Here is a 27,096-nt window from a genome sequence, read left to right on the forward strand (position 1 = left end):
ATAAAAAATAATTCATCTATTAAAACCACAATGTGGATTCCGGGAGTACTGCCTTTTTTGCCTTTTTTTAGACAAACAAATAGATAGACAAATAGGAAATAGAAAATTATAGGAGATAGATGTTTATTTGTTTAGTCGAATGGATCTGCAGCTGTGTTAGGTTGCCCATAGATGGCTGTATCTCTTTTAATAGGTTTCCATCATTCATTACCTGTTATATGGTATAATATATGAATTAATAGGTTGTCTAAAATATGGTTAATATTGTCACAGAGTATTAATCTTATTGTACTTCCAGTAGAGAGAGAGAGATTGTAGTTTGCGTAATTCTACTTTTTACTGCAGCTCAAAATCTAAAATCAATTCACCATAATTTCTTAAGAGTTGAAAAAGCCTGCTCATGACCAGTTACACTGGTAACATTGCATATGTTGTAATACTTTTACTAATACTATACAGGCGGTCCCCTACTTAAGAACACTCGACTTACATACGACCCCTAGTTACAAACGGACCTCTGAATGTTGGTAATTTCCTGTACTTCAGCCTTAGGCTACAATGATCAGCTATAACAGTTATCACAGGTGTCTGCAATAAAGCTTTATTATTAATCCCAGTTCTTATGACAACCCAACATTTTTAACATCCAATTGTCACAGAGACCAAAAAAATACTGGCTGGGATTACAATGATAAAATATACAGTTCCGACTTACATACAAACTCAACTTAAGAACAAACCTACAGACCCTATCTTGTATGTAACCCGGGGACTGCCTGTACTAATACTTTGTTGTTACCATTCTGGTATAGTAGTAATATGATATCCAGGAACATCGCCTGTAATATACCCGTTTGGAAGACATTTTGCCTATGTTATTTTTTTATTTTATTTTTTTGTGGTCCACCATTAATTCCACAGTTCTGTACAATCAGTAAAGGGCTCAAATGCATTTCATTAAGACAAGAACAAAAGCAAGTACAGTGGTCAGAAATAAGTGGAAAGACTTGGAGACCCATGGTGAGGGTTGAAGACACAAGGCAAGGGAGAAAGAAAGGGCTTGTCCCTATACTAAAAGGGGTTAATACCTCCGAGACTATGTTTCTTTCATGGTCTAATGTTGCAGCATTTTACATAAAATAAACTTTGAAGCGAGATCTAAAACTAGCGGTATAAAGTCAAGGAGACAAAGAGTTTAGCACAAAAGTCAAGCTCTCCCTGCCTCAAAATGCTCACTTTTCTGTTATTGATGGTACTGCATCTTGGGGCAACACAAACCATTTCTCATGAAGTATTCTTTATGATGTCAATCACAACAGAGGGACATCCTTATGAGGGGAGAACTTGACTTCAGTACTCAATTTACATCTCAATTTACATCTACACTTCAAAGCTGAGTTTCTGGATGACACCACTACACTGGACAATTAAGAAACATTTGATCCGGAAGGTGTTCATCTGCTTGATAACATACTGGCAGTGGTTTAGTGGTTACATTTTTGCTGACAGGTTCCCTTTAACTAATAGCACCATGTATTTGGCCATATGGACATTGGTTTTATGACGTATATCTTATTTATCAGCAATAGCCATTTCTCCAACCAATGCATTGCACAGAGCAAATTTTGGAACAAATGATACTTTTATTACATTTACAATTGTAATCCCTATCCATGCGCTTAGCGTTATCTTGTTTAGTGTTCAAGTCTTAGATCAGATGACAGGACATAAATATTCCAGTTCACAAACAGAATAAAACTGCAACACTACTCAACATAGAGTTTAATCTTTAACTGGAAATATTCTCTAATATATATACTCTAATGTGGTGCCTAGCATCAAAATAGTCTATTTTACATAATCGTCACAGGAAGAAATCAAAGGAGAGAAGAAATGCTGCTTATGCATTGCAAATAAATACATTTCTAGTGGAGTAGATGGCAAGACACTTTAATGGAGATGCACATAGAATGAGAAATCTCACACATCTTATAAATGTTGTAACTCAGCATGGAATGTAAAATATGGGATCCAAAGCAAGTCTGTGTTCACAAGGTATGAATGATGGCAAATAAAATAAATGCATCAAGGAGCGCCAAGATAATGCAAAGAATAATGATGGCTGTGATGGATTTATCACAGGAACTTGGGCATTGCATTATATGTGGAATATTAAACAGGGAAGCTGAAAGTTGGATGGAAACAGGGAGAAAAACAAATGAGCCAAGGCATAGAATAATGGATGGATTTTGTCTAAAGGTTCACAGCGTGTTCCTGGACCCCAGAGGTTATTGTGCATGTTCACATCTGCAGACTTGTGGAGAGCAGGATAACAGTAGTTAGAATAATTTGGAGTTAACGTGCAGTCATTTGTGGAGGAACGCACGGACTAATATTAAGAAAACCCATCAAGGTTATTATATTTAGTCCCAATGGTCTTTTAGGTTAGAAGGTACTAGAATCAATGAAAAACTAATTTAATATATGTGTGAAAACATTACAGTTTAAGACATATATGAGAAGGTTTCAGCTTGACTGAACTAGGCATTAGGACGGTTGTTAAATTCAGCTTGGAGACGGTACTGGTGTATAGAGGTGTTATCTTTTCATATCTGACAGATAATGGCAGAATAATAATCTCCTAGAACTCCCACTCTAGGTGCTGCTTTGCTACACAAATGTATTGTTGGTGACTGCTATACCAAGGTAATTCATCAGAGAGGGAGGGGCTGATTCCAGTTTTTGGATATTACTCTTGACTTGCTACACAGAAGCTACTCTTGATTATTTTAGTTCCTGTATGATTTAAATGGAGAAATATTTATCACTCTAAATTGACATTATGAATATTAACATGTAAATCCCTAATTTACCCTCTTGTTCAAAGTCATATGACTTTCTTTGACCAATAGTAGTCAGCAACAGTAATCAGCCATCGTATGTGGATCCCATCGTCCACAGTACTGTTCTTCCATTGTGTATTTTTTTTCTGGAAGGAAATGCTCAACATTTTATAAACTACGTATTTTATAGCTTCTAGAGAAATATGTGGTATTTTTGGAATCAGCAGATCAAAAATACCCACAATTAGTTGAAACACTTGTATTTGTTTCCCAGTGTTGTTCCTCCCAGAAGCTGACAAAAGGCTGTTACCATTCACAATGGTTGGGAATTAAAGTTTAGTAAGACTAACAAATGACTTGCCTTCTTTGTCCAATAGGCTTTCTTGTTTTCCAAAATTATTTGCCAGTATATTTTGGTGATAATGTGTGATATATCTCAGCCCAAAGGATATAGTAAACGGCTGGCATACTTGTCTAGTGCTGCTAACATAGGCTACTGTAAACATAGTGTACTATGTATCGTGCCAGAAATCAGACATTTTGGGGCATTTCCCACCAACCTTGTCACTTTGTAAAGAAGTGGGGTGGGAATCAAGGTAGGCAGAAAAGTTATGGAAGTTAGAGCTGATATAAGTCAACAATCTATGATACTAGGTTATGTATTAGATGTTGCTATGTTAGGCCCCTTTCACACTTGCGTTTTTCACACGCAGAACTTGCATTGCACTCTGACCCATTGTAGCCAATGGGTCTTTTCAGACCTGCATTTTTTTCACGCACACACGCACGTTTTTTTTAAACGCGCGTTTAAATCTCGACATGCTCTACTTTTGCAAGTCACGCGCGTGAAAAACGCACCATACAAGTCTATGGAGATGCATCAAAAACGCATTGCACTCTGAGACACTTGCAAGTGCAATGTGTTTTTCACGCATCTATTGCCATAGAAAAGATAGAGCTCAGTGCTGAGTCCTGAGTCCAAAAATGCATTGAAATTGCATCAAAAACGCACGTGAAAAACTGAGATACTGTACAAACTCTGACTGAAAACTTATTGAACTCTGATGCAAAATGTGCATTTTTCACTGACCAAGCACTGATCGCACCCTGATCAAACTCTGACGTGATCTGCAAGGCAAGTGTGGAAGGGGCCTTATCCTATAACTATGTGCAATTTGTCCATTATGAGATATAACATTGAAGCTTTCTTTGTACTGTATCTGGAATTATCCTGTAACAAGAATGGACTAGAATTTACATCATTTCTTACATTGAAAGAAGTGAAGCATCCTGGAGATGTCTACAGATAAAAATCTCTTTAATATGAAAATAATGTTGTTATAGTCTTGTGCGACATCTAACCAGATCTCCTCTCCAGGATGGGATTATGCCTGTTGGGAAGAATTATGGGATATAATCAGATAAGATTTGTAAGGTACCAGAATGCAGATTTTTGTTAGATTAAACAATTATTTCTGTGGGGCATCTGCGGAAAGCCTTTAAGCATATCAGATAATTTGTCCCATTTTCTTTCCTGTGTTTGTAACTGCTTGAATGAGTATTAACTAGAAAAATGCTATAAAACACAAATAGATTTTTATCCTGTTTAATTCTGGATTACCCGATAGTCCTTTCTCTATCCTTTCAATGATATCCTGCCCTAGGGAGCAGTGTTTAGGGCTCTGTATGCAGATACCTTATACAGTGTTTGAGACATTCATTGTTTCAATATTAAAAAAATGTTTAATATTTTCATGGCTGTTTAAGGTAAAACTTTATTTTCAGTAATATAAAGCCAAGCCAGTCATGCACATAATAAGAGAAATGTTTTATGCTTTCTCCGTAATGTTTTCTGTTGCATGGCCAGGACTTGCAAGCCACTTTCTCCAACAGTAATGTGGCAGGGTAGGTAGAAGGGAGGGTCGGAGCATATGCAGTGTATTTACCATAGTCTCCTCCTCAAAATCTGTACAGACAAGAGCTGAAATCTATGCCATGCCTGACCTGATGGCGATTTTATTCCTGCAGCCATGCGCACCTCCAGATTTAGTAAGAGGTTGGAGCCTCTAAGAGAGTGAAGTTAGGTAGTCAGGATGCCAGCTTTAATAAATTCCCTCAGTGTATAATAGTACTGAAAACAAAGAAAAAAGAGGACCCCTCACCAATTACAAAATGCTATGACATACCTAATTTCATGTTGGTATACTTCATGGAGTTTTTTGTCTATTTTTTTATCCACCCATCCATTCATAAGATACAGCCTTTGGAAAGTTATATTGGAAATAGTTCATACTAGCCAAATGGGTGGTAACTTTCTAACATAGTGTTGTCACTTGCATGTATGGGTATTTTTGCTAGTCCTTTGTATGTACCAACTGTGTACAAAAAATGCTATCAAAATGTATGTGAAATATATAATTGCTATGGAAGCTTCCATATAAAGCAGGGTCGGTGTTGTAAATCTACTTTTAGTCCTAATATTAACCCCTTAAGGACGCAGCCATTTTGTAGCTTAAGGCTCAGCCCGATTTTTTGGATTCTGACCTGCGTCGCTTTATATGGTTATAACTTTTGAACACTGTTACTTATCAAAACGATTCTGAGATAGTTTTTTCCCCACATGTTGTACTTCATTTTAGTGGTAAATTTTGGCAGATAAGTTTTGCGTTTATTTACAAAAAAAAGAAAATATGATACATTTTTTGAAAAATTTGCCATTTTCGAAATTCAAAATCATTGCGTTTTCAGGCAGATAGATTTACCACCTAAATAAGTTGCTGAATAACATTTCCCATTTGTCTACTTTACATTTTCATAATTTCTGAAATGTTTGGATAATTTATTTTGATGTCACGCGGCTTACAAATCGAATATCGCTTTTCCGGATTTTCAGAATTGACTATTTTGGGGATAAATACAGTTTTGAATGAAATTTTACATATTTAGCATCAAAACCCCCTATATAATCTACCCATTTTCAAATCTGCACCCCTCAAGCTATCAGAAACAGCTTTTACGAAGATTGTTAACCCCTTGAGATCTTCATAGTAATTGAATCAAAATGGAGGTGAAATTTAGAATGGTTATATTGTTCCCTTATACGTTCATTTAGCACTAAAATTTACACATTTCCAAAATATAAAAAGAGAAAACCCACCATACAATTTGTTCTGCAATTTCTCCTGAGTGCAGCGACCCCCCACATGTGGCTGTGACTTGTTTTATGGGGGCACAGCGAGGTGCAGAAGGGAAGGAGGGCGCTGCAGCTGCCAGGATTTTAGTTTCCTCATTGGCCCCTTTTGAAGGCTATAAAATTTTCGCTTTTTCGTTATTGGGGCCATGTGACGGCATTTTTTTTGCGGGATGAGATGCTTTTTCCATTGTTACCATTTTGGGGTTGGTATCACCTATTGTTGAAAATTTAGGAACTTTTTTTGAGGGCAGGAGTAGAAAAGCATCAATTCTGTACTGGATTTTTTACTTTTTTTTTTTTGGTGTTCACCGTATAGACTAATAATCATGTTATCTTTATTCTATGGGTCGATACGATTACAGGGATACCAGACATGAATATATTTTCTTACGTTTTACTAAATTTGTCAAACAAAACCCTAATGTGGGGAAAAATCTATCATTTATGTATTGCCATCTTCCAAGTGGCATAACATTGTTACTTTTTTGGCTATGGAGCTGGTTGATGGCTTGTTTTTTGCGGGACATGTTGTACTTTGCACCAGTATCATGTCTGAGTACATATGGTTTTTTGATCGCATTTTATAGCATTTTTTGTGGGATTGAAAAGGTAAAAATCATAATTTTTGGAGGGTTTATAACAGTTTTTTTTTACGGCGTTTATCGTGGGGGTTCAATAATGATTTACTTTTATTCTACGGGTTGTTACGGACGCGGTGATACTATATATGTAGGGTTTGTGTTATGATTTAGACTTTTTTTTGAGTTATATGTCTCTTTATATGTTTTGGGAGTTTGGGGCATTTTTAGTGATTTATGACTTTATTTTTTTATTGAATAACTTTTTTTTTTTTACTTTTTCACTTTTATACCATGGGACATGAAGAAGCAATCTTCTGATTGCTTCTTCATGATAATATTCTGCAATACTGATGTATTGCAGAGTATTATCAGTGTCAGCCTATACACTTGCATAGGCTGGCACTGTGCCAGTAAGATGACGTCACAGACGCCATCTTACTGGCAATTCTTGCAAGTAACTCTGGGGTCCAGATCGGACCCCAGAGTTGCTATGGCAACAATCGGCGCCCCCCGAAAACGGTTCGGGGGGGGCGATCGTGGGGGAAAGACCCCCCAGATGCTTGTTAGATGCCGCGGTCGCGCTGACCGCGGCATTTAACGGGTTAAGCACCCGCGATCGGAGACAACTCCGATCGCGGGTGTTACACTGGGGTGCCGGCTTTTAGTTACAGCCGGCACCCCGTGTTTCCCGATGCCGGTTCGGCTCTGATCCAGAGCCGGCATAAGCGCCGTGGCGGATATATCCGCCACTGAGCGCTAAGTCACTGCGCTCCGTGGCGGATATATCCGCCACGGAGCGTGAAGGGGTTAACTGCTCAGAAAATTGCCTTTACCAAATAATAATGCAAACAAAATACATGTTGTCTTACAGGTTTTGATAGAGCATGAAGCACAAACCCTAGGAGGTCTGGTTGTAACAAATCACATGATGCAGTGATAGGGGAATAGACCCACAGACCCAAGAATATAACTGAAATGACATGAACTGTGACCTCTACAGAGGAAGAGAGTAGATAAGATGTGGCCATAACCTATAATGAATGCTGGGGCTTAAAATAGAGATCTTATCATTTATTGTAATCCTGTGATGATAATGAGATGGGAGAACAATGTACTGTGTGCAACACATTGTAAAAGTGACCGCTTTAATATCTAGTTCTAGATACTAGAATGGAATGTTAAAAGAAAAAGCCACAAAACATTACCAACTTCATTATTACTGATGGAACTTTCCCTTTAAGAAGCTTCAAATTATTGGCTTGTAGCCGGCATAGTTCTTAATAATAATCCTTCTTAATAATTTCCTTTCCTTTAGCCGTGCCTGTGTAGTCCGAGGTCAAGTATTAGCTGTGGACGGGACACCATTGGTGGGTGTCAATGTCAGTTTTGTGCATCACAACGACTACGGATACACAATCAGTCGCCAGGATGGAAGGTATAAATGTTATTGACTATTTTTCAAATGATACTGAACTTTTCAGTAAATTGTGGATATTTTTAAGTATGTAAAACTTGTAAAAAAGTTATTGTAAATGCTTTCTTTAAAGAATTAGTAAGTAAAGCTTTAAATTAGTAAGTACCTGTAATATATTGTGGCAGCTGTGTGAGTAGCTTTTGGTACTAGAACATGAACTAAATTGTATCACCTCTACTCAAAGGGGGCCAGGATGTGGAAAAATCTAGAACATACACTAACCCTGATCCGCCTTCCAGTTTCCACATTGCTCTGGTACTTATGGTTTAAAGCCTGCAGCTTGGCAGATGGTCAGGAGGGCCTTGAGATACACTTCATCCAATGAGTAGCCTTCTACTAACAGGAAACAACAAAGGGAAGTAAAGTTCCCCCGAAGATGGAAAAGGAAATCCTGTAGTCCATGGAGGCCACTAATTGTTTGGAGTGGGTACCCTGACCCCTTTGGAACCTCTGAGCAGGCGCAGGTCTAAAAGCTGAAAGCACCAGTGTGACATGGGAATCGGAAGCTGAATATTATTTGTTCTTCGTTCCCCACGCAGACCAACTTAGGAGTTTTTAAGATTTCAGGAAACTCCCTCTATATATACTTGCACATTGTTGATGTATAGATTATGCTATGACTGTAGTATTATAGATCTTTTGAATACCAGGTTTTGTTAGCAGAGGTGTTTTCCTCATAAATTATATTAAAACCTTGGTAGACACAACATAAGACATTACATGAAGTACTTGCACATTTTGACAAGGCTCAGTGTGCCATCCGTACAGACTCTGTACATGGACCCTAAGCACGTAACGTGATAATAAATTTGTCAGTTTCATTCATTGCATCTTGTTTTCTTTATTATACCAGTTTTGACCTTGTCACGCTTGGTGGCATATCTATCACGTTGCTGTTTGAAAGATCACCCTTCATTGCCGTGAAGAGGACACTGTGGCTTCCTTGGAATAAATTCATTGTGGTTGACAAGGTGGTGATGCAGAGGTCAGAGACAAAGACCCCGCTATGTGATATCAGTAGTTTTATCAACCCAAATCCAGTGGTTCTTCCTTCACCATTAACTACATATGCTGGATCATGTTCACAAAGAGGACCGGTCATCCCTGAACTCCAGGTACATTAATATTTAGTCCCCCACATTGATTTCATCTCTTGGTATATGTATACAATCAGGAAATGTATTAATTTCATTGAAGGCGTTTGTAAACTTCTTACATGTAACTAAATTACTTCTAAAATCCTTAGATTTGCTTTCTTAGGGCTACCCTAACATCCCTTGTTACTAAGCAACAGCCTTGGTGCAATGTTAAAAAAGAATTTGACCACAGACCATGACATTCATGACAAAACTGTGTCCAGGGATGAATTACTCTCAGTAACGAGTCAGTCTGCAATAGTCCCAATAGCCTGTCCCTGTGAACTCTCACAAGACAACAGTCTAACAATTGCTCTATTATTTTTAGCAATCCAGATTTAATACCTTCCAAGGGATTTTATTACATTTTGTTGCAACCAAAAGTGGCATTGAATTTTATTATCATTTAATCCCCTTTGTTTTCGCTATATTACAATGTCATGTATTTTACAATCAAAATGGTCACTTTTACCACTGAAACATTATTAACCTAAGAGTAGAAGATATTGAGGGATTGAAAGTTTAATCAGGGCCACCTTAAGGTTGGCTTTTACGCATTTCAGCATGTTCCTTATCAGAGCCCACAGCATAAAACAATACTATGCACCTATAACAATAGTATGGTACGCCTAAGGATTGGTGTCATCTAAGCCATTGTTCACAATGGGTGTTTTCAAATTTCAGTTGTTTTTCACTGATCTGTTGTCTTGTTTTCTAGTCCCAGCCTCCAGCCCCCTGGTAAAATACCCAGAATTTCTTTGTTTTCTACTGATCTGTTGTCTGTATGTTTTCTTACAACATTGCAATCTAGTTCTTATATCTGAATCTCTGAGAAAGCCCATAGAACTGTGCAATCCTTGAGTTTGACCCCTAAGATTTACTTCATGCAGGCTTAATATACATCCTCTTATTTTGACACACTTATTGCTTCTTCCCTTTTATCATCTCCACAGTCAATGACATAAATCTAGGCTGCTGCATCCAGCCACAAATACATCTACCTACTTTTCATCCAGACCAGATGCTAAGTTCCAGAATACAGCCAGTCTCATGATTATTTTTTATCCCTGCCATCTAATTTATCTCTTCTGTTACACATAGGAAATGTCCATGTTGTATATAGGTAAACACAGATTCATGTTATCTTCACTATTAGAGATGGAAGACTTTTGGAAACTTGTAAAATTATAATTAAAATTATTACTGTTACTTTGACATCTTCTATAACTTCTTTTTTATTAACGAGGACTGGGCGGGTCACTTTTGCCCTTGATAAACCTCAGCAAGAGAAGCTGAAAATATAATCATATTTACATTCAGTTACCTGAATGATGTGAAAGTTGCACACTTTTTTCTTCATAAGCAAAGGATTCAGAGGTGCAGGATCCAAATCTGGCCATGCAATTGTGGTGGAGAGTCACACCCTTTAGGCATCATTCACACTGTCTTGATTCACAGGCAGTACGCTGGGGGGGGGGGGGGGGGTTCGCATGGAGGGTAGTATTCCCCATTAGGCACGTATTTATTTTACAATGGTCACATCACTACCCCAGACTAATGGTATCATAGGATAAAGGAAAGGTGGACCGAAAAGTCTTTAGGAATGGAGTGTTATAATGTATATTAGCAGAAGGGAGTAGTAGTCTGTAAAAGTGTGGACAGAAAGGTTTATGGTCAATTGGAGGGTACAGGGGTATATGGAAGTGGAGGCTTAGTTTGGTTATAGTATACATGGAACACAAGCGGTAATTCTATTGAAGTGGGTGGTCATAGCCTAGTTTTATACTTTATCCTTTGTTAACACTGAGCAAATCTCACTCTGATAATATCTTTATAGAAGCAAGCTAATAATGGTAATTGTCAAGCATAAACGGGCCTTTATTGGGGGCATGTACACTTTGGGTGATGTGAGCTATAAATATGGCACTGGGTGCATGTACATCTGGTTCCTGTGGGTAGCCCCATGCCCACCCGTTCTCCTGACATTCACAGCAGTAAAAAAAAGCGATCAGAACAGTGTATGCACACAATTTAGATTACATACAAACACTGATGGTGATTCAACAGCATAATTGTGTGACAAGATAAATTAGATGGCTTGATTTGCTTATAAAGAAAAAAATGCACAACTTCACTCATAAAACATGGGCCAGGCAACCAAGATGTATTATTGCAAGAGACATTATATGAAGCTTAAGTTGTTGGGCTCTATTCAGCGAGAAAAACTAACTCTAAAGGGAACCTGTCATCAGGGTTTGACATTTCTACCTAGTTCCACTAGCCTTTTCTTCTGTGAGTTTAATACTGCTGTTATAATCAATCTTGTGTGTCCAAAAATGTATAAAACTAGCTTAAAGAATACCTGGCTCCCTGCCAGCAAGCACTATCAAGTCATCTGGGTGCGAGCTTCAATGCATCGAGTCACTTTGTAATCGAGTCATTCTCCCTCATCCCCCCTCCCTCAACGTGAGATGACTGCTGCTACAAGAAAATCTCCTGCAGGTCAGAGGGAGGGGGATAAGGGAATATGATCAAGGATGACTCAATTACACAGGGATTCAGTGCAATTAATCTGACACCCACATGACTCAATGCTGCATGCAGGCTGGGAGCCAGTTATTCTTTTATCTACAGTTGCTACTAAAGCAAATCAAATTATGAGATGTATCAAGAGAGGAATAGATTTTCATGATAAGGACATAGTTTTGCCCTTATACAAATCCCTGGTTAGACCACACATGGAATATTGTGTACAGTTTTGGGCATCAGTGAATAAAAAGGACATAGAAAAACTGGAACGGGTTCAGAGGAGACCAACCAAGATTATTGGAATGAGGGGACTAGAATACAATGACAGACTACAAAATTTGGGATTATTCAGTTTAAAAAAGACGACTGAGGGGAGACATCATTACAATGTACAAATACCTGAACGGACAGTACAAGGATCTCTCCAAAGATCTTTTATACCTAGGCCTGTGACCAGGACAAGGGGGCATCCTCTGCGCCTAGAGGAGAGGCGATTCTACCATCAACATAGACAAAGGTTCTTTACTGTAAGAGCAGTGAGACTTTGGAACTCTCTGCCGCAGGAGGTTGTTATGGCGGACTCTATGTACATGTCCAAGAGAGGCCTGGAAGCCTCTCTTGAGAACAAATATCACGGGTTATGGTGAAAACATTTAAATCAGGGGTCCCCAAACTTTTTACATAGGGGGCCATTCATTGTCCCTCTCAGACCGTTGGAGGGCCAGATAAATAGTGGTACATGTGACCGCATCTGTAATACACTTCCCCCCTCCTCAATTAATTATTTAATATACTGCACCCCCTTGTGAACTATTTTATATATTGGCCCAATGAATAAATTAATTGGGTCAAATAATTATTAAATATACTGGGACCCCTCTCCATTAATTATTGAATATGCTGCCCTATTAATTACTAGACTGTCCCTCATAACTAATTATTTCCTATGCTGCCCCCCACCATTAATTATTTCCTATGCTTCCCCTCACCATTAATTATTTCCTATGCCCCCCAACATTAGTTATTCTATATGTCCCCCGCCCACCATTAGTTTTTTTATATACCCTCCCACCATTAATTATTTTATATGTCCCCCATCATTAGTTATTTTATATGTCCCCCCACCATTAGTTATTAGGCACAATGTTTTTACTGCTATTTAAAAAAAAATTAAAAATCCTATACTCACCTCTGGCTCCTGCGTCTTCTTTCTTCTTGTGGCTGCAGGACAGGAAAAGGTGTGCGGCCACGTGATGACATCATCACGCGGGCGTGCATCCAGGTTCAAAGAGCGGTGTGCGCCGGGGTGGTTTTCCGGCCACATCTCTCCACCTGCAATAATAGCGCTCGAGTGGCCATTTCCGGACTAACAGATGCCCGACTGCCGAACCCAGCGGCCGGATGCGAAGGGGGGCTGCATAGAAACGGTCCGCGGGCTGTAGTTTGGGGACCCCTGGTTTAAATATTAAAGGTTGGACTTGATTGACTTATGTCTTATTCAAGCTTTACATACTATTATGGAAAATTTATTATGAAAAACGTATTACACTCATGTATGAAAAGGCTATTGGAACCTGGAATCAGGTAGAAATGTCAAACCTTGATGATAGTTTTTCTTTTAATATTGCACAAAACATCCAGATCCTTACAAAATGCTTATTATGCAGTTTTAAATATAATGATGCTGGATTGTGGTTCAAGGAGGGGTAAGAAAACGTAAACATGAAATATCAGGGTTAAAAGTGTGGACTGCTACCTCATTTATCACAATTATGGCAGAAAAGAAGCGATTCTAACACTGAATACACACTTCCCACAATGTTCATTGTATAACCCCTGCCATCACATAGTGCTGCATATGTATAACATAGAACGTATTGTATATTGGATGTTTAAGGGAGACAAAAGATTAGAAATTCCTTGTTAATTTACTTTTAAAAAATCATCAGATTTGTCTTATGTTCTGTATCCAATATTGTAGAATAGAACCATTCAGTGAGAGTGTGCTCTTTGTGTGCAATACATTTGTCTATGATTAATGTATCCATCCAAATAAGAGGTTAGATGACAAAAAGACTACGACATTGTAAATATCATTGTGCCCAATGCCATGGATTATAATATTGAGTATAGATCTAAGGGAACCACATTTAATGGTAATTCATCATATAGTAAACACTGTCCTGAGGGCTAGACACAGTATTATCTACAGATCAGCATTCATGTCAGGACATCCTAATCTTGTAAAACAGTAGATGTATGGACAATCACATAAACTGAATTATTAGGAATTTTCCCATTTATGATGGAACCTGTGTTTCCAACCATTTAGGAGTAAACATTGTTAAACCGGTGAATCCCAATAAAGCTGAGACATTTGTGGTTGGTCTCTTGTCATTTAACCTCACACCTTACAGCTCAAACAATAAAAGGAAGAGTGTTGTTTCGCTTCAGACGATTTTGTACAGCTCACTTAATGGACATACAGTGCTCTAATAGACTTTAAAAATTCATGGGATGGACACAGTGAAATGGAAAAAGTTAGAACACAAGAAAATAAAAGAGGTCAACAAATCGCATCGCAAATTGGGGTTATGTGGATGGCAAGGTCTGGGTTTCTGTGCTCAGTCTGCTTTGATAAATACAAGAGAGTGCTTTGTTATAGTGAAATCAAATGGGGTCAGCTGCATCTCTGCAAGTGGCCTCAATACTATAATACAGTCACACGTTACTCGAAAACTACTGGTCTGTGGCATACATTTTCTGTGCTTAGGTCATGTATTGTTTTCTTACAATATGCATTCTTGTAGCAATACTATACATTGTACATAACTGTAAGTAACCACTTATAACACATTTACACCCTGGTGAAATAGTGTTGGGTTGAGCGGTAATTTATAACCATCACCCAAACAAGTAAACCACTTGTAGCTTCTTAGCAATAACCTTTGTGCACTGTGTTGTCTCATTATTCTCTATCAAAATAGGTCGAAATAGGTCTTTAGTACACATCATCCTGCAGATGTCATTCTGTATTAGCATGGGACTGTATAGCAGCTGTATAAATCTGGTATCCGTATGCTCCCTCTAGTGGCAACTGCGGGCAGATAGAATTGAAATGAACACTTAAAGGAAACCTACCACTTGAAGTGGCAGGTTTCAGATGGAAATACCGGGCACCAGCTCAGGGTGAGCTGTTGCCGGAGCTTATTTTTGTTAGTGTTTTAAACCGCTGTATTGCGGTTTAAAACACTTTTTAAACTTTATGGCCGAAGCTGCTACGGCACAGGGAGGTACGCGCTCGTCGCTTACCATGCGCGCAACCGTGCGCGCGGCTACATAGGAAGTGAAGGAGAGCCGCGCGCATGGTAAGCGCCGAGCGCGTACCTCCCTGCGCCGGCTATAAAGTTTAAAAAGTGTTTTAAACCGCGATACAGCGGTTTAAAACACTAACAAAAATAAGCTCCGGCACCAGCTCACCCTGAGCTGGTGCTCAGTGTTTTCTCCTGAAACCTGCCACTTCAAGTGGTAGGTTTCCTTTAAGGGAAAATGGAAAATGAACCATCGTATGGGTTACCTTTAACATAGTTAAGAACTTGTGTTCCCTGTTATTTCTTATTACTAAGTGTTTTCTAAATCGGCATTAGGTAACTGCCATCTCTATGACCATAGTGCCAACACATATTTAATGCTATTCTTTTATACAATAGGACAGTGTTGGTGGACAGTGAAAACAAATTATCCCTTCCCACAATGATAATATTGTAAAACTAGAAATTAGAGACTATGGTTACTTTAAATCTTGGTTTTATTCAAGTCTTATTACAATTATTCTGTCAGAAACACAGCAAAGGGGATCCTTAATGTAATACTATATCTGCTCTCTTGTTATGGCAGCACAGGCTTCAGCTGCAGCCATAGGCTACATTTGCATGTAGTTTTATATGGGCTGTATGTTGTATATAGACCTGTAAAGAAAATAGTAGTGACGTGGCTGTCAGTCATGTGTATCTCATACAAACAGGTTGCAGGGGTGTGGCCGCCAGAACCAGTTAGAACGTAGAGGAACCAGAACCAGGAGTGTCACATCATTATACAGGCTGTCAGTCAAGCACTGGGGGTGTGGCCATGCCTCACACTCATGAGTATTCCGGACAGCTGAATATGATAAATGACTATTGGACCCATGTCAGATCATTTGCATACAGTTTTAGGACCTGATAGTTTAAGTTTACGGGCATGTGATAGTTTAAGTTTACAGGCATGAAATATATAAATATATTTAGTTTTGAAGGTTACTTTGCCTGACAGGTTCTCTCTCTTTAAGTTAAGAGCAAATCAGAGATTTCTTTTACTCACTAAACCTGTGAAACATTTCAACAAATAGTCTTTATCAAGCTTGATATGACTATTTTTGAAACACTGTACATGCTTTAGTTTTTTTTTTTTTTGTAATGCATTAGATGATACATTTTGGGAAGATCTAGTTGACTTGTGTTTCTTCTAAAAAATGTCACTTACAAGTAAAATGTTTTTAGCACCTATCTGGTCCATTAAAGCTTGTTAAAATGAGTAATTCCATGTCATGACATTGCTATACCTAATGACCTCTCTAACAGTCTTTACCTTGTGCATTGTAGGTAGTACAAGAGGAAATTCACATCCCCTCCAGTTTTTTGAAACTTAGCTACCTAAGTAGCCGAACACTTGGCTATAAGAGCCTCATACATATTATCCTCACCCACGCAGCCATCCCTATTGGACTAAGTAAAGTACATCTAATTGTAGCAGTGGAAGGACGACTTGTACAGAAATGGTTTCCTGCTGCTATTAACTTGGTTTATACTTTTGCCTGGAACAAAACAGATATTTATGGCCAGAAGGTATCCGGTCTCTCAGAAGCATTAGGTATGTTATTCCACATTTATCTTCATTTTCATAAATGGAAATATCTAGCTTTTTCATGTTGTCTTCTTCGTTACATATGTTGAACTCAGGAAATACACTTGAAATTTGTGAGCAGAAATGGATATCTATGTTAGTTAATGAATAGACTTATCCATTAAGGGCTGGAACACATCCAACAGATATTAAGGAAATGAAAGCAAACAAGAAAGTTTCAGAGCAATTTAAAAAAAAAGTTAGATGTTGAATTTTTACTTCCGGTATTAACCGCTCTATGACAATGCCGTTTTTGCATTTCTGGCTCTTTATTTCCCTCTGTTATGTGTAGGACATAACTTCTTTCTTTCATACTTCAATGTACAAAGCCTAGTACAGTGGCCATCACGCAGCACAAAGGTTACCATTCAGGCAGCCCAGAACTTGCCATGTTCAGCACTTTTTTAAAGTGTCTTAAAGAGTAAGGGAGGATCAAGGAGGAGTGGGCAGAGCTGGATTATCATTGAAGCCCCTTCTCAGGGCCTGTGATTCACCCTGTTAAGGGAACCTTAGAGGGAAGCTACAATAATAATCCGAATTTCTCCATCTTTCTACTGTATTGGTGTCTTTAGGACACCAATACATTCAAATCTGTGACACAGCAGGGAGCAATAATTTACTTTAAACTGGCATTTGGCACTTTGTGAAAAATATGTGGCTTTCGATTGTAGTTTGGTCACTCAGTCTCTAAAAGGTTCACTATCACTGGCCTACTAGGTTGTCATTTCTTGCCGGACCAAAAGACAATGAATCTGGGATTTCTTTGATTGAAATAATTACTTTTATACTTACGTATATTGATGTATTGGGCATTTTGGATAATGCAAATATACTGTACATTTTCTCTATTACAGCCTGCCTCCAGGCGCTAGAACACTCATACAATAAAATCTCTTTAAAAAGACATTTATGTCAGAGTTGAGACACCCTTAAAGGGGTATTCCAAAGAAGACAAGATTCTTAAATATACCCAGGATAACAAAATAACACATTCTCTGATTCACTGTTATTAACAAAAATACATTATTTCACACATATAATTCCAACCTGTCTCTTTCAGTCCTGGTGTACACAATTTAGGTTGCCCCTGGACCCAACCCTGAATCTTCTCACTTCAGGGTCGGTAGACATATTGTTCTGCTGTCTGACTGCACTGAGCTCCCCACTGCCTCCAGTCGCTCCCCCCTGCATTCCAGGATGAGCACACACAGAGATGTCCTGCCAGCAAACAACAGTGTGAGGAAAGTAAAGCTGCAAGCTACAGACAGATAAGGTCTTTATCTGTCCCAGGGAAGGGGCAGGGAGGAGTATAGCAAAGCTATGTATATGTTATGGCTGTTATAGCAGAGCTGAGCATGTCATGTGTAATATGCATCTGACGTATCTCATCATCTCTAATCTCTGATCTGTCTCATCTCTCTTTCTATGTGTCAGATACTAGTAAGAATGTTCCGAAGCTAAATGAAATTGTAGATTAACCCTGTACCCTGACAATCTAAGCACCTCGTCAGCATACAGTATCTCGTATAGCACTAAAGGAATCATGAAGTGTCTACTTAGAGAGTCCCCACCCACACTCTGGAATCTTACATTAACCATCACTGAGTGATAGGAGCTAAAACAGCAATAAAATTCAGTAAAATTGTAAACATCACTAGGTGGATAAAATTTGAGAATTTTCTATAATGGGCAAACCCCTATTACATTGGAAGCAGCAAATCACTGCCTGCTACACATGTTCGCTCCTCCTGTAGATAAAGGAGGGGTTACTGAAAAAGAACATCCTAAGCTTATACATTGGGTTACTTTGGAGTCTTATGTTGTCAGTATAGATCAGGAAACAGTATACTTACAGTAAAAGTGAACCCAGCCTTAAGCTGCTGGATAAGTGTGTTCTCATTAATAGGAACACAGAAGGGTAGCTTCAGACAAGAAAGCAGGTAGTCAAAAATGTATAATCCCCCTTTAACTAAAATATTTAAGAATGCTGTTTCATAGGAATGGAATAGCTTTTAAATATTTGCCCACACATACCTTTCAAAGTGTTCTGTGATTTGAAGCAGGAGAATGTGAGCAGTTGGATGTATTAGTTTAGATTAGTAGGATTATGATTTCAGACCAAAAGTAAAGTAAGTGCTCTTTCACGTTTTTCACGTCCGTGGTTCCATGGATGCCAATTAAGGCTATTGAAGTTAATGAAACAACCATTTTTTTCACTGGTGAGGCTGAAAACCCAGGTGTGATGTTTTCAAAGCAATGTTAAACCTTCAGTTTTTTTTGTGGACATGAAGACAAAATGGAAGAAAAACAAAAACACTAAAGAGACAAAACACAATGGGGCAAATTTACTTAGCTGGTACTGTCGCGATCCCCGATTCGGACGGTCTGACGAGGATAAAGTCTGGCACGATTCATGAAGATTGTGTGCCCGAGTTCCTGCAACTGTTGCTTCCCCGACGAGGTCCACCGGAGTTCACCTTCTTCTTCCCGGGGCTTGTAAGTGCGTGTCTTGTGACACAATTCTAAATGTTAAATCTTGCGCATTGTCCAAATCCGTTGGGTTGTCCGACGGCCACGCCCACTGATTTCTGTTGCGTGCAAGCCGGTGCCAATATGCAAAAATCCGATCGCATGCGCCAAATTCCCAGGACAATTCGCCACAAAACGGAAATTGTTGGGAAACCTGACGAAAATGGGCTCTACGGACCCTTCGTAAATGAGCAATAAAAAAAGATTTTGCTCCTGGTCCATGATAACATCATCTGCTTTATAGGGGTTCCCCTTCACAAAGTGATATCTCAGGGATCCAATACATACAAGCCAAGAGCATCACGTCAAAAAATAAGGGCTACCAGTCCCTAAGTATCACAGAAAATTTGCATGGGAACAAAATCACTAAATATTTAAGTTCCAAAGACGAGGGGAGACCCCACAATCAACACTCTACCCCACACGTATTGCCAGTGTGCTTGACTTCCTCAGGGGTCCTATTGTCAAATGCTGTGTCTTTGGCTATATATAAGTAAATGAAAAGACCCTGTGATTATTTATCTGTTTATCACCCGGAGGTGATAATCTAGCTCATATCCCCATGTATTTCTATGGTGTCATACACACAGCTGTGAGCCAGTTGCCAGTGCCGCAAAACTCCAAGAAGGTCCTATTCCTGCACATGTTTGGGGCTCTTTCCTTCCATAGAAGTAATATTTGAATTTGAAAAATACAGATACCACCCATGTGTCATCCGTGTGCCGTCCAAATTTGCAGATCAGTTCCTAGGTACACAATCATGTTGAGCGATGCTAGTGAAATTATATGCCAGCCTCCTGTGTTTTTTTTAGGCGGATTCACAAATATGCATGACATACAGATGACAAATGGACCATTGTTTCAAACATTTGTTGGTGTGAACTTAGGTATCCTTAATCAAATAAACCCAGATTGCTCTTTAGAATAACATCAGATCAGGGGAGTAGAAATCCCTTCATTGTTTACGCTTAAAACAGACCTAAGTCTCAATTTTATTTTGTGAAAAAAGATATTCATTAAAAACATATAATAATATTTTGCATGACTTGTTATAATTGTTATGTCTGAACAATAAACCTGCCAGAGGTCATTAAAAGTTTAATGGCATAATGAGATAGAAAATGAAGCTCTATAGAGAATTGCAGAGCTCGCTTTTAACACCTCAGCATTGACTGCTACAAACCTGATGTTTTAGCAGTCTTGTGTTAACATGGAGATGTTTTTTCTAGTCATGATGCTATTTTCAGAGGGCCTCATGCTTGAAATGACCCCCAGCCCTCTATCACTTTCCTTTATTTGCAATTCTATTCCTTTGGCCTCTTCCTCTTGACATGAAGGCTGTCATACAGCTATTTATAAGAGACAGGTTACTTGAGGATTGCACTTAGAAACAGCAACATTCTTCATTATTCTTGCACTGTGTCATATGGAAAGTCTAGAGCTGGCAGATTTATTGCTTTCCCTAATTGCAAATTCCTTTAATCATTCATCTCTCATAAGTTCGTTTAATGAGCAGCTTCTAAAGGTGGAATATATTTTTTTAAGCCATAGCCACTTTGTAATATATTCATGAAAACTTGTGTTCAAGAATAAATTTTACTTTAATTATCTTAGGTGTCAACAGGATTTAGTATAGGATGACTGCTTGGTATGTGTATTTTTAAGGCATGTTATGTCTACACCATTATCAAATTCATTAATTCTATGATATTTAGGCTAAAACATATTTGAAATCTCCTTAGCTCAGTGTATAGCAAGAAATATGGTAAAAGTCTTCAATGGATCATTTACTAATATACATTGGAGATCAAAATTACAGAACAATGGATGGTCACTTGATTGTTTCAGAAATAATGCAATCTACATTAATCAACATTTGATGAATTTTTGTGAGGGGTAAACCATGCCAATTTACAAAATTACAAAATTAATTTACAAAATTACCAAGGTACTGTATACTGTACTGTACTGTAACATAAATCCTTTATTTTGCAAAATATGTGATAATTATAGATTAAGCAATAATTGTAGCAAAGAGAAAGGTTATAATTAGAGATGAGCGAACACTAAAATGCTCGGGTACTCGTTATTCGAGACGAACTTTTCCCGATGCTCGAGTGCTCGTCTCGAATAACGAACCCCATTGAAGTCAATGGGAGACTCGAGCATTTTTCAAGGGGACCAAGGCTCTGCACAGGGAAGCTTGGCCAAACACCTGGGAACCTCAGAAAAGGATGGAAACACCACGGAAATGGACAGGAAACAGCAGGGGCAGCATGCATGGATGCCTCTGAGGCTGCCTAATCGCACCATTATGCCAAAATTATGGGCAACAGCATGGCCATGACAGAGTGACAGAATGAAGCTAGATAGCATCTAAAACATCCAATAATTGACCCTGACACTATAGGGGACGGCATGCAGAGGCAGCGGCAGCAGGCTAGAGAGTGGCATGGCGACATACCCTAATTGGACTCAGGCTTCAAACCAATGGGTGTCAGAGAGGAACCAAAGGAGGTGAGCAAGAAGCGCTCAAATAATATCGGTACATGATAAAAGTTTGCCAGTATATTTTGTGGATTACACAGCAGGGTGGCGACAAAGTTAACATGGAAGCCATGAAAACAACCCAAAATTCTGCCTGACACAGCTCGTTTGATAAGGGGACCATGTATGCTTACAGTTCATGCCAGTCGCTGCACTGGCTGCCAGTCTCCTTTCGAATACAGTTTAAAATAATAATAACCCTCATCCATAAAGCTCTGTATAATGCTGCACCCCCCTACCTCTCCTCTCTTATCTCAGTCTATCGCCCAACCCGTGCTCTTAGATCCGCCAGTGATCTTAGATTAACCTCTACCCTAGTGCGGACCTCCCACTCGCGTCTCCAAGACTTCTCTAGAGCTGCACCAATTCTATGGAATGCTCTGCCCCGGACTATCAGACTAATACCTAACCTCCAAAGTTTCAAACGTGCTCTTAAAACCCATTTCTTTAGGCAAGCCTATAACACTCATTAACTGCATGAAGTTTTAACTCTTCTACTAACCCGTCCTGTGTCGTCCTCCCATCTGTTATCCAGCAACCAACAGGCACCAGACTTCTCTGCAGTCCCATTCACCCTGGACCTGGTATATAAGATGACGGCTGAGTGGTTCAAGCGACAGCAATTCCATTTATTATATTTTTTTCTATTCCCTAAGAAGAATGGCTTGACCATTAAATATTCTTTTACCTCGTGTTACCCCATCATCTTCATAAACCGTAAGCTCTGGCGAGCAGGGACCTCACTCCTGTTGTTCCATACAAATGTTGTGCTCTGTTACATTACATTTGTATTTGTTTCCTATGATTTGTAAAGCGCTACAGAATATGATGACGCTATATAAATAAAGATTATTATTATTATTATTATGGAGGCAGTGAACTAGTAGTAGATTAAAGGTGCTGCAACTATGTTAGTTGGATCTTGGGATGGAGCTGGCGCTCTGCAGCCAGGCGAGCTTTCGCCAATCCAAGCCCCTGTCTCTAGGCTACTCCCCAAACAGCACTTCTAAGAACCTTTTGTATAAGATCAAGTGTAGTAGCGTTCTTATAAGTTTAGGATATGGCGGGTGAGGGGAATGTAAACAGATGCGCAAGAAGCGCTGAAATAATATCCCTAAATGGTAAAAGTTTGCAAGTATATTTTGTGGATTACACAGCAGGGTGGCGACAAAGTTAACAACTTTGATGTGGAATGCCCTGTAATAGCTCTTGGGCGGTGTGCCTTTTATCGCCTAGGCTCAGCAGTTTCAGCACCGCCTGCTGTCGCTTAGCGCCGGCACTGCTGCTGTGCCTAGAGCTACCGACTGATGGCGCCATGCCCACGGATGGTAATTCGGAGGAGGAGGAGGTGGAGGAGGGGTGGGAGGAGGTATAGTAGGCCTTTGAGACCTGGACCGAGGTAGGCGTCGGCAGTATATGACCAGCCCCAGGGTCAGACTCGGTCCCAGCCTGCACCAAGTTAAGTGTAGTAGCGTTCTTATAAGTTTGGGATATGGCGGGTAAGGGGAATGTAAACAGATGCGCAAGAAGCGCATGATGCGCATGGAGCTGGCGCTCCGCTGCCAGGCGAGCTTTCGCCAATCCAAGCCCCTGTCTCTAGGCTACTCCCCAAACAGCACTTCTAAGAACCTTTTGTATAAGATCAAGTGTAGTAGCGTTCTTATAAGTTTAGGATATGCCGGGTGAGGGGAATGTAAACAGATGCGCAAGAAGCGCTGAAATAATATCCCTAAATGGTAAAAGTTTGCCAGTATATTTTGTGGATAACACAGCAGGGTGGCGACAAAGTTAACAACTTTGATGTGGAATCCATGAAAACAACCCAAATTTCTGCCTGACACACCTCGTTTGATAAAGGGACGATGTATGGAGGCAGCTATATGGACGACTTTAGGAGGTAGCAATGGAGACAACGTGTGGAGGCTGCTATGGAGACAATTTAATTTGGATAGTGCCTGTATGTGGCAGTCCCAAACATTTTTCAAACCAGAGGAGCAGGTAGGTGGCCCTCCAGTAAAATGGAATAGATTGAGTGCCTGTATGTGGCAGTCCCAAAAATGTTTCAAACCAGAGGAGCAGGTAGGTGGCCCTGCAGTAAAATGGAATAGATTGAGTGCCTGTATGTGGCAGTCCCAAAAATTTTTCAAACCAGAGGAGCAGGTAGGTGGCCCTCCAGTAAAATGGAATAGATTGAGTGCCTGTATGTGGCAGTCCCAAACATTTTTCAAACCAGAGGAGAAGGTAGGTGGCCCTCCAGTAAAATGGAATAGATTGAGTGCCTGTATGTGGCAGTCCCAAAAATGTTTCAAACCAGAGGAGCAGGTAGGTGGCCCTGCAGTAAAATGGAATAGATTGAGTGCCTGTATGTGGCAGTCCCAAACATTTTTCAAACCAGAGGAGCAGGTAGGTGGCCCTCCAGTAAAATGGAATAGATTGAGTGCCTGTATGTGGCAGTCCCAAAAATGTTTCAAACCAGAGGAGCAGGTAGGTGGCCCTGCAGTAAAATGGAATAGATTGAGTGCCTGTATGTGGCAGTCCCAAACATTTTTCAAACCAGAGGAGCAGGTAGGTGGCCCTCCAGTAAAATGGAATAGATTGAGTGCCTGTATGTGGCAGTCCCAAACATTTTTCAAACCAGAGGAGCAGGTAGGTGGCCCTCCAGTAAAATGGAATAGATTGAGTGCCTGTATGTGGCAGTCCCAAAAATTTTTTAAAACAGAGGACCGGGTAGGTGGCCCTCCAGAAAAATGGAATAGATTGAGTGCCTGTATGTGGCACTCACAAAAATTGTTTCAAACAGAGGACCGGGTAGGTGGCCCTCCAGAAAAATTAAATGCATGAAGTACTATAGCAAGAGCCAGTGGGCCCTGTCAAAAAATAGCCATTTTCCTCTGCTTTACTGTACAAAGAGGAGGAGAAGGAGGAAAATGAGGAGGAGGAGGAGTGGATCAATTATTCAGGTTGAGCTTCCTTCACCTGGTGGAGATTGGAAATTCTGAGAAATCCAGCCTTTATTCATTTTAATAAGCGTCAGCCTGTCAGCGCTGTCAGTCGACAGGCGTGTACGCTTATCGGTGATGATGCCACCAGCTGCACTGAAAACCCGCTCGGACAAGACGCTAGCGGCAGGGCAGGCAAGAACCTCCAAGGCGTACAGCGCCAGTTCGTGCCACATGTCCAGCTTTGAAACCCAGTAGTTGTAGGGAGCTGTGTGATCATTTAGGACGATGGTATGGTCAGCTACGTACTCCCTCACCATCTTTCTGTAAAGATCAGCCCTACTCTGCCGAGACTGGGGACAGGTGACAGTGTCTTGCTGGGGTGACATAAAGCTGGCAAAAGCCTTATAAAGCGTACCCTTGCCAGTGCTGGACAAGCTGCCTGCTCGCCTACTCTCCCTCGCTACTTGTCCCGCAGAACTACGCACTCTGCCGCTAGTGCTGTCAGAAGGGAAATACTGTTTCAGCTTGTGCACCAGGGCCTGCTGGTATTCATGCATTCTCACACTCCTTTCCTCTGCAGGGATGAGAGTGGGAAGATTTTGCTTGTACCGTGGGTCCAGGAGAGTGAACACCCAGTAATCGGTGCTGGAATAAATTCTTTGAACGCGAGGGTCACGGGATAGGCAGCCTAGCATGAAATCTGCCATATGCGCCAGAGTACCAACGCGTAAGAATTCACTCCCCTCACTGGCCTGACTGTCCATTTCCTCCTCCTCCAACTCCTCCAACTCCTCTTCTTCTGCCCATACACGCTGAACAGTGAAGGACTCAACAATGGTCCCCTCTTGTGTCTCGCCAACATTCTCCTCCTCTTCCTCCTCATCCTCCTCCACCTCCACCTCCTCCGATATGCGCTGAGAAACAGACCTGAGGGTGCTTTGGCTATCAACAAGGGAATATTCTTCCCCTGTCTCTTGTGACGAGCGCAAAGCTTCCGACTTCATGCTGACCAGAGAGTTTTTCAACAGGCCAAGCAGCGGGATGGTGAGGCTGATGATGGCGGCATCGCCACTGACCATCTGTGTTGACTCCTCAAAGTTACTCAGCACCTGACAGATATCAGACATCCACGTCCACTCCTCATTGTAGACTTGAGGAAGCTGACTGACCTGACTACCAGTTCTGGTGGAAGTTGACATCTGGCAGTCTACAATCGCTCTGCGCTGCTTGTAAACTCTGGATAACATGGTCAGTGTTGAATTCCACCTCGTGGGCACGTCGCACAACAGTCGGTGAGCGGGCAGTTGGAGGCGGCGCTGCGCTGCCCTGAGAGTGGCAGCATCTGGGCTGGACTTCCTGAAATGCGCACAGATGCGGCGCACCTTCGTGAGCAAATCAGACAGATTGGGGTATGTCTTGAGGAAACGCTGAACTATCAGATTTAACACATGGGCCAGGCATGGCTCATGTGTCAGTCTGCCGAGTTGCAGAGCCGCCACCAGGTTACGGCCGTTGTCACACACAACCATTCCCGGCTTGAGGTTCAGCGGTGCCAGCCACAGATCAGTCTGCGCCGTGATGCCCTGTAATAGCTCTTGGGCGGTGTGCCTTTTGTCGCCTAGGCTCAGCAGTTTGAGCACCGCCTGCTGTCGCTTAGCGACGGCACTGCTGCTGTGCCTAGAGCTACCGACTGATGGCGCCGTGCCCACGGATGGTAGTTCGGAGGAGGAGGTGGAGGAGGGGTGGGAGGAGGAGGAGGCATAGTAGGCCTGAAAAACCTGGACCGAGGTAGGCCCCGCAATCCTCGGCGTCGGCAGTATATGAGCAGCCCCAGGGTCAGACTCGCTCCCAGCCTCCACCAAGTTAACCCAATGTGCCGTCAGCGATATATAGTGGCCCTGCCCGGCAGCACTCGTCCACGTGTCCGTGGTCAGGTGGACCTTGTCAGAAACGGCGTTGGTCAGGGCACGGATGATGTTGTCTGACACGTGCTGGTGCAGGGCTGGGACGGCACATCGGGAAAAGTAGTGGCGGCTGGGGACCGAATACCGAGGGGCGGCCGCCGCCATGAGGTTGCGAAAGGCCTTGGTCTCTACTAGCCTATAGGGCAGCATCTCCAGGCTAAGCAATCTGGAGATGTGCACATTAAGGGCTTGGGCGTGCGGGTGGGTTGCACTATATTTGCGTTTCCGCTCCAGCGTCTGGGGTATGGAGAGCTGAACGCTGGTGGATGCTGTGGAGGATCGTGGAGGCGACGATGGGGTTTTTGTGGCAGGGTCCTGGGCAGGGGGCTGACTAGCAGCTGACACAGGGGAAGGAGCAGTGGTGTGCACGGCCGGAGGTGAACGGGCTTGTTGCCACTGAGTGGGGTGTTTAGCATT

At 41.0% G+C, this 27,096-nt stretch overlaps 1 protein-coding gene across 9 annotated transcripts in view; it reads left to right on the forward strand.

The window, feature by feature from the left end:
* TENM1 (teneurin transmembrane protein 1) overlaps window positions 1-27,096 on the forward strand; it is a 490,610-nt gene that overhangs the window by 335,133 nt on the left and 128,381 nt on the right. For all 9 annotated transcript variants that reach the window (XM_072124023.1, XM_072124021.1, XM_072124025.1 and 6 more), the window contains 3 exons: window positions 7,933-8,052; window positions 8,945-9,206; window positions 16,397-16,664. In XM_072124023.1, the coding sequence (XP_071980124.1) occupies window positions 7,933-8,052; window positions 8,945-9,206; window positions 16,397-16,664 (650 nt within the window). The remainder of the gene's footprint in view (window positions 1-7,932; window positions 8,053-8,944; window positions 9,207-16,396; window positions 16,665-27,096) is intronic.

The sequence above is a fragment of the Engystomops pustulosus genome, chromosome 9 (assembly GCF_040894005.1).
Source record: "Engystomops pustulosus chromosome 9, aEngPut4.maternal, whole genome shotgun sequence".
Lineage (NCBI taxonomy): Eukaryota > Metazoa > Chordata > Amphibia > Anura > Leptodactylidae > Engystomops > Engystomops pustulosus.